The sequence below is a fragment of the Epinephelus moara genome, chromosome 1 (assembly GCF_006386435.1).
Source record: "Epinephelus moara isolate mb chromosome 1, YSFRI_EMoa_1.0, whole genome shotgun sequence".
Taxonomy (NCBI): Eukaryota; Metazoa; Chordata; class Actinopteri; order Perciformes; family Serranidae; genus Epinephelus; species Epinephelus moara.
In genome coordinates this window covers 8,671,815-8,688,594 of record NC_065506.1, presented here as the reverse complement: position 1 = coordinate 8,688,594, position 16,780 = coordinate 8,671,815, and the positions used below count along the sequence as shown (strand labels likewise).

At 40.7% G+C, this 16,780-nt stretch overlaps 1 protein-coding gene across 1 annotated transcript in view; it reads left to right on the top strand.

The window, feature by feature from the left end:
* si:ch211-186j3.6 (neural-cadherin) overlaps nt 1–16,780 on the top strand; it is a 446,142-nt gene that overhangs the window by 392,701 nt on the left and 36,661 nt on the right. The window contains 1 exon segment of the mRNA XM_050049923.1: nt 3,957–4,137. Coding sequence (XP_049905880.1) covers nt 3,957–4,137 — 181 coding nt within the window.

The following is a 16,780-nucleotide window of genomic DNA, read 5'->3' as shown; positions in this document are numbered from 1 at the left end:
TCAAGTATCTTGCCCATACACCCATCCAACTAATCACGGGGAGCACCGCTGATTGCGAGCCCACCGATTAGCTACTTAGATGTTTGTTATTAGCCTACAAGCAACTGTACATTTCAGCTGGAGATCTCTCGCTTCACTCATATAAGTGGTTACATGAGGTGATTTTTGAAGCCAGTAATCTTTAGTTGAAACATATGGTTAGCTTGTAGGCTAATAGCACACATTCCATTGGGTAACGTTAGCTTGTAAATAGCTTCTACGGTTGTTAGCTTGCTAGCTATAAGATACTTACAAGGGATGAGGGCTGCATCAAATTTTGTCCACTATTTTCCTTCTTCACTCTGTCATGGCACATATCACTCCTGTTAACTCCACAACTCCACTTTCTCCTCCTTTTCCAGATTAGGCTACATGAGAAATGACACAGTTGCTTCAGTGGCATTAACCAGTCGGCATTTTTACCAAGCATGTTCCGCTTTATCCCACCCTACTTTGCTGTGATCTGAAGATGGATAAAGTGGAGTTGTAGAGTGAATTCATGGGTACCAGTGACGTCACGTCGACGAGACCGCTGCCATATGTGTGTCCGATTTGACCATACCCCTAAGTTTCGCTATGGCAGTACACACCTCACACTTAAACGAGACGGAGAGACGATATTTGTTAAAAATTTCCATTATTGGTTGCGACCCATATTTAGTACCCTCAACAGTATTTTGTCAGCTAACCTCTGCAACACGCTGTGTGTGTGTGTGTGTATCCGTCCGTCCGTCCACTGGCCGCTTCATTAGGTCCACCCGTGCAATCTAATCCAACAGCTCTGTCATACATTCTACTTTATGAAGCTTTTTACATTTTCAGTTTTTGTTGACATTGTCAGAAAGGTGATAATTAAACTTTATGTTTATTATTATGGTTGTACTGGGTGGTGCTGGCGTACTGGAGTGTAATATTAAAGTGTTCCTACTATTTTGTCCCCCCCAATATATGTTAATGGATTGGGCAAAATTATGAGAACACCGCAAAATATAATGCACTCCAGTACACAGCACCATCCACTATGACCTCTATAATAAACATAATGTATAATCATCACCTTTTTGACAATGTCAACAAAAACCCAAAATGTAACGTTATAAGCTTCGTAAAAATAGCATTTATGGCATAACCATTGGATTGGATTGCATTAGACCGCACAAGTGTTACCTAATGAAGTGGCCGGTGAGTGTGTATTATATTTAAGGACCCACACCACGACAAGAGTAGGTATGAATAATAGTTAATTAGTGACTGACATCAGCTCAAACCACAAGCTTTTGAGTGTACCGTAATCAGATAACGTTAGCTAACGTTAGCATAAGACAATGTGAATCTCCATTGAGGTAGCTAACATCACGTTAGGTAACGTAGTGTCGGGCTGTCGGCGTTAATCATATGGCATCTGAAGTTAATCATGTTTCGCGTGTTTTGTAAGGGGTTTTCAAAGACTAAAATAAAAATTAGATAGAGTTGAGGACTTACCGGACACGAAGTGTTGACTGCACAACCTGGAGTTAACGTTAGCTGTTGGCTGCCAGTGGTCTCTTCTTATCGCAGCCAACCATTTATTCCGCCGGTCTACATCCTTTGGGATGGAATAAAACTGCAGTCCGGGGTTTCTTTGTCGACTGGTATCACAGCCAACAGCACAACATATTCCTGGCATCCTTCAAGTAACATACATTTTCGGTCTCTCGCTGATTTTCCTCCTACTCTACTTGTTTTGGTAACATGACAGCGCTGTGACCTGTGACCTGACTGCTGTGAGCGGACACAAATATGGCAGCGTGAAAACACTGTGACGTCATGTGGTCTTGATGAATAGGAGTGTCTCTGTGACATGTCCTCACATTTGTGAGGAGTGGAGAGTCGAGAAATGAATAAGTAGACAGAAATTGCTACAGCCCCTGAAATCCCTAGTAAGTATGCTATATGCTACAGCTAACTTACCACTGTAGGGGCTCCTTGCAAGTTTATGTACAGCTACAGCTAACGTTACTGGAATGTTTGCTAGTAGCTTATGAGCTAACGTTATGTTTCAGCTGAAGCCTACTAGCTTCAAAAATTACATCATGTAACCATTTATATGACTGGACGATGAAATCTTCAGCTGAAATCTACGGTTTGCTCATGGGCTATTGCAAACATTATAGTAGCTAACATTAGCTTACAAGCAGCCTTGTATGAAATGGGGAAAATTATTAGCTAGCCGGCTGTAGCATATAGCATAATTACTGAGAATTTTGATGGCTGCAACAATATTGTAGTAATAGTATTGTGTTTTGTTTTGTTTTTTTCTTTTTTTGAAGCTAACAGTCTTGCAAATAGCAACTGTTTTTTTTTTCAAAAATCTGCTTCTGTGACAAAAAAAAACTGACTTATGACTCAGTGTCTTCAGATGTGAGAGGGTGTCAGACTTAAGTCTTTAAAAACATTTTCACAGTATTCTAGTGTATGACAGACATTAATCACTTATGATGCAGCACAGATTCTTTTACATACATGAAAATGCATCACTGCATACTGCATACTTAACTCATACAATGATGACTTATACACTGCATTAGCTATTATAACATTCTATGTGTCCTTTTTACAGATGATTGTTAAAGTACGGATAGGTGAGTTTAGGTATTCATAATGCATCATAAGCGCCATCAGTCAGCCTTTAGTTTATAACTAGTCAAGAGCATCCATAAGACACTTATAATTCATTATAAGTCGCATCTATAATGTTTTATGACTGTTGATACAGTGCATCAGGAAGCATTATGTGTGTTTATGAGTGTAGTCACAGAGCATTATAAATGCAGTATAGTTCACTATGAATGGCCTTAAAATGCATTATAGGTGTGGTCTTCAAAGAAAGTGTTACCAGACTTCTTTAAATGAGAGAGAGCATCCTTGGAAAAATTTTATTTGATGAATACTCAAGTTTTTGTTTGGCTCATGTCCCATCCACTAACATTGAGGGGCGGGCTTTATGACCTATTCTGCAGCCAGCCACCAGGGGGCGATGTTTTGGCTTCACTTTTAGAGAGTCATGTCGACCATCTTTATATACAGTCCATGGTGCGTGTTAGTGCATGTGAGTCCTGTGTGTGAAGCCCACTGGCTAGTCACGGCTGCTCTGCACTGCACTCATTTGGGAGGTAATGCTGATAATGCCATCGCAGAGGCATAATCCCTCCATCCTGTTGCACTGTTTGCACTGTTTGCACTGTTAGCACTATTAGCTGCTAGCCACCGGCTCAGCCACCTCCATGTTGAGAGCTGTGTACAGACAACTCCAGCTCTAATTGTGAATGACAGATCTGCTCTGCATGTTGCATACAGCTCCTTTTAAAGCTGAACCAGGAACCAGGTCAGTCCGTGTAGAGTAGTCAGTATTGTTCTATTAAGTGATAGAAATGATGGCCAAACCTATGGAAATAAGATCCAAATTGTAATAAACCAGAAGTATCCATAAGTAGGATCCAGATCCATCTGATTTGTTCCAAGCCGAAGCGTTTTGCCCCTGTTTCCAAAGTGTGTTATTAACTGTGTGCAGCATTTTGCAAACAGCCTTTCAAATATGCTAACTTCCCTTCGGTAAGTGTCTCAGGCGTGTAACCCAGCGAAGCAGTGACATGTGTAAACAGCGCAGCTATCAGTGCACCATGGAGCACATTATACAATATCCAACATGTATGCAAATCTTTGCCTTCAGAGATTTTCTCAAACAGTATGAATGGCATTTTAAAATGCTGCAATAAACACCTTACCACAAGAAACTCCATGGTTGAACATGTGGTTGATTTGCTCACCAGGTACACAAGGAAAACCTCTGTCTAATTTAATGTTGTGTCCGTGTAGCTGTCTGTAAGTAACAGTGTATTTCTTTTCCACTGAGCCCTTTTCCATTTTTCTCCCTGCAGGCTGCATGAGGGACGTACGCCTCAATGGTCGCTACATGCCACTGGACAGCCAGCCGCGAGATGGGGTTTCCCAGGTCAGCATTCAAGGCCTCTCCCTTGGGTGCTCTTCTGACTCCTGCAAAAGGAACCAGTGTAGCCCCCCCTTCACCTGTGTTGACTTGTGGAGAGTGCACGAATGCAGGTACACACACACAACCCTACACACACCTCGTTCTGTAACTGCACATTCACACTTGGATGATCCACATACACACATCATTTTGACACAAAGGCATGAAGACACATACATTTAACCCTACGGAGCCCCTCTGGGGTCACATGGAAGAAAAAAAACGTTATGTGTAAATCTGTTCTAACATATTTGTAGTCTATACCTTTGTATTTACAATCCTTGCTCTCTGGTTAACAATTCAACATTTTTGAACAAAAACAATTGCAACTACCAACAGTTTTAACCCCTAGCTATGGGCTGAAATATGTGCCACCAGAAACTGAATTTGAATCATTTATATTTGAATTTGAATTTCTAAACTTGAATAATTGCATTGAAAAACTGAATTTGAATCACATAATTTGAAATTGTATTGTTAATTTGAATCATTGCATTGAAAAACTGAATCTGAATAGTATAATTTGAAATTGAATTTATTTCTATATATCTTCACATTCAGTTCTCACAATTCAAATTCAGTTCTCAAAATTCAATTTCAATTTACTGTGACAGACATCCGGGTAGTTTAAGGATGAAGGAAGAGCAATCGAGCGCAGATACACAGGACTCCTCTTCGGCCAATCAGCACCTACGATTTTGAGCGCGTAGGAAGAAGTGCTCGCCTTGATCCATAGACCATAGACAATAGGCTCGTTGGAGATGAACTGTGTCTCGCCTGAGAAGTAGACGAGAGCAGATGGCCGCAGCGGGGGGACGGTGACAAAAAGCTGCAGTGAAGTCGGACAGTTTCCCGACAGTTTCTGGCAGCCTTCAGTCCGTACAGGAAGTCACAGACACACTAACATCCTGTCTGGAATGATGTCAATTCATTAAAAAAGTGATCAGACCCATATATCAGTTTGTTTTCAGTCTCCAGTTGTTTTAATTATGATAGATTAATTTATTAACATGCTTTACAGGTGATCTGTAGTTTATGTTCATGGTTTATCCTCCATTTGATATGAATCAGGGGCGTCGTTTCAGCAAAAGCTAAGGTATGGTAATATGACATGACGTCACAGAGCTACTGATGATGGAGTTTCAAAAATATGAACTTATATAAAACTTCACTTTGGTCTTTGACCTGTCAGAAGTACATACTATGTTATTTAAAACTGTTTCAAAGGACACAAAGCTGTTTCTCACATTCATAATACCTCATGTCTGCATGTAATGCACGACTTGGTGAGAGCAGTGAAAACATCGGACCTATTTCGCGTATTTTCAGCACCACGGACAGCGAGCGGATGTTTAATTATCATTAGTCATGTGTTTAACTTCACAGAAAATAAAGAAAACAAATTAATTACAAGCTCATTTCTAGAAGATAACCAAGGCGTCCGGTGTATGAAACATAGTAAAACAAAGGCCAATTTGGTACAATACTTTATAGGCAAATTTATTGGAATGTCTCCAGAGACTGAAAATACAAGCTTAACATGCCGACATGAAGAAAAAAACCCCACATACAATCAGACAGGCTTCAAGACATCATTTAGACAGGCTGTCTACAGCAGCAGAGCAAAATGCTTTTACAACACATAGATTCTGTATTTTTCCAAATAGTAGCCCGGGCATTTATTTCACAAAATCAATTTTGACCCCAGGCTTTGAAAGAACCAGGGGCTATTTGTAGGGATGTCCCGATCCAGCTTTTTCACTTCCGATCCAATACCGATATTACAGCCTTGAGTTTTGGCCGATACCGATCCGATCCAAGTGCGTATTATACATATTCACTTATTTTGTTGTCAGTCATGTTAGAAAAGGTTTGATCAAGCGATATTACTCTAACAAGAACAACTACTTAATCGGGTTAGTTAGAATGATCCACAACAGTTGTTATGAGAAACTGACCTGTTTATTGTTAACAGGGTTAAATAAACAAACTTTAAACTTGAACATTAACATTAAATAAAAAATATAGCTGGTTTGCTTTGGCTGCTTTGGCCCCTTAATAAATAGGAAAAAAAACAACACAAGAAATCTTTAAAATGTCTAACATTGAAATTAAAATAGCAGCAAGCCTCCACACACTTGTGCTTTGGCCCCCTAATAAATAAAAAATAGATTAACACCACAAGACATTGTTGACATTTAACAAACAATGCAGCCTTTCCTTTTCAGTTATTTTAGTAGTGTCAGTGCCAGCCTGTTTAAACAAGCAATAGTCCATCCATGGCTCCAATTTCACTAATTGTGCCCAAAACAATGCCATCAGTGCTCTTTACTTAAACAGTAAGAGTGTAAACCAAATAAAAATATCACTCTCAAAAAACCAGAGCAGAAAACAAATAGTCAGTTAACTAAATTGACCGCTACTCTTCCTACCCTCCATGTGTCTGCAGTCTGCATGCTGGCCTGGAGGATTGATAGTAAGAGCTGGAGCAGATCACTGGAATAGACTGCTTGAATCGCGGAGCGCTGGGCTGGCCGGAAAACCTGGATCGGACGCCATGAAAAACTGGATCGGACTTCTTGGATCGGCATTTTTCCATGCAGTCCGATCCGATGCTGATGCACGTTTTTTGCTAATATCGGCAGCCGATACCAATCCGAATATCGGATCGGGACAGACCTAGCTATTTGCTCATGGCTTTTTTTCTCTTTTTTTTTTTCTTTTTTTCTTTTTGCACCGACCTGCACCAGGCCGTTATTTGGTTACAGTTCCTGTCCAGTATGTCAGTATGTTTTTAGTGCAAAAATACTGTATAATGTAGGGATGAGTTCGTGTACAAAAACATTCTCTAAACATTTAGAGTGGGTCATTTTTTTTCATGTACACATGTACACGGGTTTCACCGCTGGGTGGTGCTATTGCATTATACCAGAAAAGCCCCAGTTATCCGAATACCAACCGAACGGGCCATTTAACCAACAGTTACAGGCCGCCACACCGAAATATCGCCATCCCGACGGTCCGCCATCCCGAATTCTGGTCCCTGAGTCCTGACAGTAAGCTATGGCGAGCCTGTAGAAGCTGTATTCCCCATGCATGTCAGCGATTTTCACCGGGGACACACGTGAGTAATTCAGGCTGACATTACCTGTTTTTCAGTGAACACTTCTGGTAATTTTATTACAATGCATGGCATATAGGTCCACAGTAACTTATTATTGTTATTATTATTATTAATGGGTCTTATAAGAGTTGGCTACAATGAGTACCGGGCCATCAAATCACTGCATCCGCGGTGAGAGGACACAGAATTGTGTGCACTTTTACGCACGCGGGTCAAGGCGATCACGGATATTTGATGTGGGAAAGATGTAGCCAGATGTATTACCTGTTTTAGATACGTGTCTGTCTGTCTGTCTGTCCGTCCATCCATCCGTCCGTAGCACAAGTCATGTGCACCACTTTACCACCGATCTGTGCGTAAAAGCCCAAACAGTCCCTGAAGGAGGGACAGCCATGAGGCAATGAATGAGGAAATAATCGCCCGGGCGTTTAATCGGACCGGCGTTTAATAATAAAATTAAAATGGGGTCAAACCCCTGGCGGCTATTAGGTGCCCGGCGGCTATTTGCCACCGGGCAACTATTTGGAAATATACGGTAACTCACATAACTCATAACTCGCGGAGGAGCGAAGTGGCGAACAATTTGATTCACTAACACTCGTATTCACTGATGAGAATATTATTGACCTATTTAAGTGCAATACAATGAAAACAACCAGCCAGTGCGCCTCGGGTAATATGACTACAGAACCTCTGTCTTTTTATTTCTCCCGATTCCAAGGTATGGCAGCTGCCATACCTCGCCATACCTAAATGGCGCCTATGGTCTGTGACTTCCTGTACGGACTGAAGGCTGCTAGAAACTGTCGGGAAACTGTCCGACTTCACCGCAGCTTTTTGTCACCGCCCCCCGCTGTGGCCATCTGCTCTCGTTTACTTTTCAGGCGAGGCGCAGTTCATCTCCAACGAGTCTATTGTCTATGGTCTATGGATCAAGGCGAGCGCTTCTTCCTACATGCTCAAAATCGTAGGTGCTGATTGGCCGAAGAGGAGTCCTGTGTATCTGCGCTTGATTGCTCTTCTTTCATCCTTAAACTACCCGGATGTCTGTCACAGTAAATTGAAATTGAATTTTGGGAACTGAATTTGAATTGTGAGAACTGAATGTGAAGATATATAGAAATAAATTCAATTTCAAATTATACTATTCAGATTCAGTTTTTCAGTGCAATGATTCAAATTAAACGATACAATTTAAAATTATGTGATTCAGGTTCAGTTTTTCAGTGCAATTATTCAAGTTTAGAAATTCAAATTCAAATATAAATGATTCAAATTCAGTTTCTGGTGGCACATATTTCAGCCCATACCTAGCACCTTAATCAATGTGTTGTCACATCAAGTTCTACTGTCAAAATTAGAAAACTAAAAGCTTAAATCCCTGGGGAGCTACGTTAGCATGATCCAGCTTACAAAACTGTTCGCATGGATTTACATATTGAAGGTTTTTTTTTCTTTTTTTGTTTGTTCTAGCATGTGACCCCATAGGGGGTTCGTATAAATCAATTCACTCATCCTCTGAGGCCATTTTTCTGCTTTTAACCTTGGCTGTAATTTTGGTCATAGCCACATAAATGTGCTTTGAAACAACCTGGCCCTGACCTACTTGAGAACGTGGGAAATTTGTACAAGAAAAAGCACCCATGAGACTCTATTTGTTCTAAAGCTGTTAAAATGTCAAATTACATGACAGCATATTTATGGCATGGGAAACGTTTGCTCACCTGTGCATAAGGAAGCTGTCAGTGGGAAATGTGGCAGCTATTTAACATCCACTTGGTGTGGGTAACAACCAGAATAAAGTCCAGGCTGACATGATAGAAAGCAGTCTGGTGTGACAGTGTGGAATGACACGTGGGACAAAAGGGACTGGTTTAAAATAAAAAATAAATCATATAACCAGTTCCTTTGACTATATTACTAACTGTGTGTATGAATAAATAGATATGTAGCAAACGTTTTACATACAGCATGCTAACAAAAGGGAATTAAACAGAGTCCAAACACAACGTCCTGTTATATTAATGCTTGTGCACTGTCAGATATTATAAAGCAGGCAGCAGAATTTGGCCTCGAATGATGTTAAAGGATAAAACTGATGTGAAACTGTATCAGTGGATTCATGGTGAGAGGCAGTGGGGAGTATCCCTCGCACCATCAGTGATGCAGCCTGTGAAAGAACAAAAAAGTGTCTTCATCCTTGCCATCATAACAGTTTTAACTCACCACTGTGTGTGCAGCTGTATAATATTTTCTCTGGCTCTGGTGAAAGTACTCTGAAGTCCAGGTTGAGTTTAGTAACAACAAATTTATTTAAAAAAAAAAGAAGAAGAAGAAGAAGCTTGCAACAAAAACTGGGGATATAGAATTTTGAAAGCCGTGGGCATTTACCAGGGTCTAACAAAGTGTTGCTGTGGAGTTGCATAATGGTAGGGACCCAGCTGTTTTAAAGCTCAGTTTGTAGAGTAAAAGTCAAAATATCTCAACCTCTGCTGCTTCAACTTGGACGATTATTTTTTAAGTCTGTCTTTGCAAGTCCCTCAACTTCATACAAGTGTAATAGTGGGGTTGCAGTACCCCTGTAAACTTTTTTTAGTTGATTAGGCTACTGATTGTATCAGCGGCTCGGGGGAATCTGACTCTGTTGAATCTCCTTCCCAAAGTGTTAATATAATTGCTCTAAATAAAAGATGGATAGACATCACAAATTGAATGTAGCTAATTCTGGCTCAGCTCTTCAACAGCATTCTTTCTGACCTTAGTCTACCTTTTCGGCAGGTCTGATTGCCTGGTTAACTGTTGTTTCAGGGCTGTGAATGTTAGCGTACAAACAGAGCCTGATTTCACTTGTCTTTATTGTTTCTCGCTGCTCGGTTTCTTGATTGAAAACCATGGGCTGAAATGACAAAAAATGTGATGTGCCTAGCCAAACTAGTTGAAGGTCATCACAAATTATTTGTTCATTTTGTTTTCTTTTGAAATTGATATCTGCTCTTTGAAAAACAAATGAGCAAGTAAACTCATTTATCCTCTCAGTTATGGGCAGGGTGTCATGTGAACTCAAATCCCCCCTCAGCCTTCCTGACAGAGGAGAAATACTGTGGAGCAGCTTCAAAGTCAGTCCTACAGTGCTTCATATGACATTGCACATTAATTTCAACTGGCTTCTGCACACATCTGTGTCTGTTAGCATTTGGCAGCAGAATTGTCCAAATAAACTCCAAATGCACCAAAAAATTTGTGTGCATCACTTGACGACATTAAAATAGAAATTCTAAACTTGGATGTACACCAGGGAGGCTTAGTTATAACTGGCTGCTCTGGTGTGCATGATGCTACAGGTTATTGGTAAGAGAATGAAATACAAACCAGAAAGTCCAGTTTGAAGGGCTGTCAAACATAATGACACAGTGGGAACAGGTAATCCTTTTAAAAACAGACCACCTGGGGATGGCCACAGAAGATTGTTGTTTGCATTATTCTGTTTAAATAGATCTAAAATAACAACCATAATAGACAAAGCATTCATTCTTTTTGCAGCAGAAAGCTAAGGCTTCTCTCTTCCCTCTCATCACATCATTACCTTACCTCACAAGTGATGCAAATGTGGTAGTTTACCATGAATTTGCCCATATTTCTTTGTAATGACTGCAGGAGGTCATTGTTCGCAGAAGGGAGTATTCATTCTTTTTGCAGCAGAAAGCTAAGGCTTCAGTCTTCTATGTCATCACGTCACTACCCTGTTACCTTACCTTACGTGGGATGCAAATATAGTATTTCGCCGGAATTACACCTGAATTTCCCCAGAAATTTTCCCATGTGGCTGAGGAAGATGGTTGTTTGCATAATCCTATATATATTGATCTCGTAAAAAAATAGCATATCTTAAAAACTAAATAACGTACATAATTTGAATAATTTATAGAGTGTTAAGAAATATTCTCCTTATTGTTTTAATGACAGTTTCAAAACTTTTATTAATTATTATGGTTTATTGACTTGGATAACACAAAGACACAAACAATTGAGCAGTGCGTTAGTTCAGGCAGGACAAGCTCAGCTCACATCCGAGCTACATCACTTGATCTCAAGCAGCCAGTCAACTGATGGAGCAGCTGATTGATGGAAGGGAGTCAGCTGATAGATCACATGATTCCTTTTTCTGCAACCAATTGGCAAATCTCATTCAGGGTGCACTATTTAAACTGCTCTTGCCTGCCTACTGTTGCTGCTTCCTCTGCAAACCGCTTTGCCACCTGCCTCCACCCCAGCTCCTCCTTTTCATGTTGTGTCTGACTTATCAATATCATTTCTGTTTGTCATTGATGCTGCTCTGTTCTGTTCCTGGGGGGTCTTTGCTGCTGCTGGAAGGGCAGGGAAGTTTGCCTCTCTGCCTCAGGCTTTCCTCATTTGCATGTGGAAGGGCAGACAGGTTTGCTCTCTCTGCCTTATGGCTTTCCACGCAGGTACGTGGAAGGATGGAGAGGTCTCTCCGCCATAGGCTTTCTACGTAGGCACGCAGAAGGGCGGAGAGGTGTGCTCTCTCCGCTTTATGCATTCCACTTAGGCGAGTGGAAGAGGCTTTCTGCGTAGGCCCGAAGAAAGGCGAGGGGCCCCAATACAGAGCCATACTGCCAAATATAATACTGCAAATGGAAATAAAGTTTTCTTTGACAAAAGTGTTCCTGACTGAAATACCAATGTTGACACTGTCTGAATATTTCAATTGCGGAGGTTGGTTAAACTCTTTGAGGGAGAATTGTACAGCTCCGGCAAGTAGTCACAACATCAACTTTCCTCTCCGCCTGGTGATGTAAACATGATTGAACAGTGTGGCTTGCTGGCTGGCAGTAGATGACACTGCAGCAGAAGTTGAGCCGGATCTGCTGTGTTTCCGTGCTGGAGCTCTCTGCCACAACACCCCCACTACACTATGACTGTGGCGTGGTGGTTATTGTCAGTCTAAACATGGCCTTAGAGACACTTTTAAAACTTCAATCCTCACAAGAGCAGGCATGTTCATGCCTCCCTTTAAAGGCAATGAATAAGGCATTGAGCCCCATCTGCTCAGTCACTAAGCTAAATGCCTAAAATGTTGGAGGTGAAAATAAATTATTTTCCCAGCCCTCTGACCCTGATGGGATTGACACTTTTGCTTGATCAACATTCCACATGCACTGCTGTGTGACTTCCTGTATGAGGGTTAGTTTGTTTGTCAGCTGGAAATGGGAAATATCGTGCGATGAAAAGCCGCAGCATACCAACAACCATCTCCTGTGGCACAGACTGAATCAAACACCTAGTGCTCTTATCCACATGCACTGATCTCAGCATTTTTTTTGCCATTGGAAACATCAGCCTCCATTCAGTCTGTGCGCCCAAGCTTTTAATCTTGCCTTTACTTTTTTTTCTGATCTGCTCACCCACATCATCCATCCTCAAACCTATTTTATTTTTTATTTTTTTTACAATGGCTCTCATTCTTGCACTCTGCCCCTCCATTTCTTGCTCCATCTCTAGCTCTCTCTGGCTCAGTGTTTAACTCATGTACCATTGCCACACATACACATATAAACGCACTCATAGCCTCCCCCTTCATCCCCACTCTGCTTGCTTGTACGCCTTGTTCTATTTTTGCCACTTGACCTGAACCTTGAAGATGATTAGAGAGTAGTTAAGTGTTGGCAACGAGTCCTCCAAGCCCAAGTGTTTGATACTGTGCACTTGGGAGGCGACAGACAAATAGTCGAATAATTCCATATTATAGTCTGGATAACTCTTCCCCCCAGGGATCGAATAAACACATAAACAAACACTTATTTGTCATTGTTACTTTATATTTTAATGTTAATTAATTCATTCATTTGGATTTGAGTCTTTTGACTTGAAAATATCTGATAACTTCCCCAAAGCCAAAGATTTATACATTATTACATTTATACATTATTTAAAAAGTGTGCCACCAAGAAATTATTTTCCTGTTATTTCCTGAATCAACTTACGTTAACATTATTCTTTTAATTTCATTCAGACAAAACATTCAGCAGCATTTAATTTCACTTTACATGAAGAATAGTCTTAACAGAAAACATGTCACCAATTTGGGAAGAGAAAGTTATAGACACTTTCAAATATGAGATGAGATAAATACAAGACAGGACAAAAAGATCCAAACTTCACTCTGTTGTGGAACTCGTTATTAGTGCTATGTGCTATGAAAATGCAATGTCAGCACCACATTTTGTATGATTATTTTTAATTATTAAATGGCTGTACGGTGGAGCAGTGGTTTGAATTGCTGCCTCACAGCAAGAGGGTTCCTGGTTCAAACGTGGGGTGGAGGGGTTAAAATCGTGCATGTTCTCCCCGTGTCAGTGTGGATTTTCTCCGGGTACTCTAGCTGACTGGCCGTAGGTGTGATGTTTGTTTGTCTCTATGTGAAGCCCAATGATAGTCTGGCGACCTGTTCAAAGTGTACCACGATTCTCTCACGCCCAATGTCAGCTGGGACCCCCATCAGGAAAAGTGGTTATGGAAAATGAGTGAATGTCAAATGGCATTACATTTGCTGAGGAGTGTATAATGAGTTGTAGGACTCGAAACTCAAAGGTTAGGACGTGTCAGTCTTGACTGGTGACTTGACTTGAGACTTACTTGTAACTGTCAAACAATGACTGTGGCTATTTGGGGGTATTGTACACATGCACACACATACATGAATGCACCCATCTATGTGCAAAAATGTACTGTCAATACATTTCAATTCATACAGAGAATATTGGGACAACAAAGAAAAGAAAACATATTCACCTTTGCAATGTGTTTTTTAATTGCTCTCCACTGAGAAACAATAAAAATATCAATGCACAGGCAATAGTTTGTGTTACTTTGTTAAACCAACCAGACCTAGGCTGCATCCCATGACATTTATAACCATGAATACAGCCTTGAATAAATAAATAAATCTTACTGCAAACACAGCTAGATAACTTTTCCAACAGCTTCTGTAAGCACAGCTCCCAATGCTTGCTAAACACAAAAATATTTCAGAGGTAACACATACAAGTACACCATCAATACTGTATGATGGCGTGTTGGATGCATGCATGGCCACAGCAGGAATATACATTATTTTGTTTATTAGACCCTAGATTATAAGGCATTGTTATGCATGGATAAAAACAGCACATTGACAAGTGCTTTAATACAGGCTATTATTTATTACAAAAAACCTATATATGCAGGGAAACAAAAAACACATACACAAAAAAAAATTGGCAACAGAAGTGATCACGTTTTAGAGCTTTTCCCTACATTTCTCAAATGAGGCTTTCTAGGGAGCTCATGTCTCTATTTCTGTTTCTTTCCCCAGTATTTCAAACCATGGTAGTAATGTAGCCTTATTGTCAAGGCAAAGGAGTAAGGAGTATATCATTAGCTAACTACATTGTTTGTGGTATTACAAGTTACGTTAGAGATGTCCCTGTTCAGGTTTGACATATCCCAACTGTGGGAACCACGCTCTGTATTATCAAGTGGTGACCGATGCTGACTTTTTGCCTGGTACATGCAGCTCTAGCCTGAATCTTTCATAAATTATGTATGTAGCCAGCATGTGAATATTTAAGCCCTCTTCACAGGTTCTTGTCTTAAAATGAGTTAGCTTGGGACAGTAAAATGTTTTTAACAAACTTAGATCTCAGGATCTCAAGGTACAGCAGGGGGAATGATTGTGTATGGTTTAGGGACCTCAGAATTGCATCTCTGCTCTTTGCCGATGGTGTTCCAATGGCTCTACCAGACCGTGACCTCAGGCATGCACTGGGGCAGTTTGCAGCTGAGTGTGAACGGTCAGAATGTGAGTCAGTACCTCCAAGTCTGAGGCCATGGTTCTCTGCTAGATAATGGTTAACTGCTCCAAGCAAAGGTTTTCAAGTATCTCAGGGTCTTGTTCATGAGTGAGGGTAAAATGGATCACAAGATAGACAGGCCGTTTGGTGCAGCATCAGCATTGCTTGGGGGCATTGAGCAGGTCTGTTGTGGTGAGGAAGGAGGTGAGCCAGAAGGCAAAGTTTTCGATTTACTTTTGGTAGTGACTGAACAAATGAGATTGCAAATACAAGCGAGTGACATGAGTTTCCTCCATATGGTGGCTGAAATCAGCCTTAGAGATAAAGTAAGGAGCTTGGAGTAGGGCCGCCACTCTGCCTGTTAAAAGGGGACAGTTTTGGGGGTTCGGGCATCTGATCAGGATGACTACCTGGTGCCTCCTATTAGAGGTTTTCTGGATATGTTAAACTGGTAGGAGGCTCCAGGGCAGACCCAGAAAATGCTGGAAGGTATTATGTATCTCATCTAGCCTGGGAAACGCTTCAGGATCCCCCAGGAGGAGCTGGAAAATGTTGCTGACGAGAGGGATTTTTGGAATGCCTTGCTTAGCGTGACCATGACCCAGCCCTGGATAAGTGGAAGAAAATGAATGGTTGGAGTTAGGCTCAGTTAATTAACTTTAGGTCTGTGTAAAATTGAAGAGCCATTGTAAACTTCACATGTGCCATGCTAGTACAGGAAACTTGGCATGCATAGCAACAGTAACTGAGGGGGGCAGGGCTTAGCACTGGGTCAGTGTGGAGTATAAAAGTAGAAGGATAAAAAAATTAGCAGGCGAAAACAAAAAATGCACAACTTTGTTATTATTACTATTTGGAGGGACCTTGGCTGATCTGCAGCATGATCAGCAACTCTTGCATTTTCCAGTCTTCAGTTTCCGTTAATGAAAGCATATTAGCATATTCTTAGGTGCAACAGAAAACACAAGTTGTATAACAGTATAAAAATAGATACATTTGTCTTGAAACTAGTCTGATCTTAACAAAACAAGTATATTTACACAAAAATTGGTGAAAAACAAAAGTTATCAGCCTTCAGAAACTCCCACAACACCATACCTCTCGCTAATTACTTTGAGTGAGTATGCATGCTCATCTAGGTTATGATAAGACACTCATAGCACTGATTCCAGTCATGTCTAGTGGCTGGCAATGATAAGAGAGAGCAGAGAAAAGAGAAGCAATGTTGTGTTGTTGACTGACAGGCGTCCTGTATTCAACACCTACACAGACTCTAACCGGCCATCATGAATACTGACTGCTTAGCATTTGTCTTGGCATAATAATCCCACCCACAGTTAATTACATTTTAAAGTCTTGTGTTTCAAACAGCAAGGATGTTTTCCCCCTTTTATTATCAAGATAGCAGGCATTTAAAAACTGTAAAACTGAGTAATTTATAACACTGAAAAGTGATTCTAAAGATGATACTAACTTTAGTTGTCTTGAACAAGCCATTCCATCTTGTACTGGCCTTGTGGCAAAAAAGTCTGGAAGACTCCTGCCTGAATGCTTTCATGGGAATTAATGGACTGCTGGAAAAACAATCAGTAAAACCCTAAAATAAGTTATGCAGCTGATAGTAAGTAGGGGTGTGTTCCCTTCCTTTGGCACAGATTAAATCTCCTAACACCTGCATACTGTACAAGATAAGGGGTGGAGAGAAGTTGAGAGTGTTACAAAAACAGGTAGTTCTTAGCC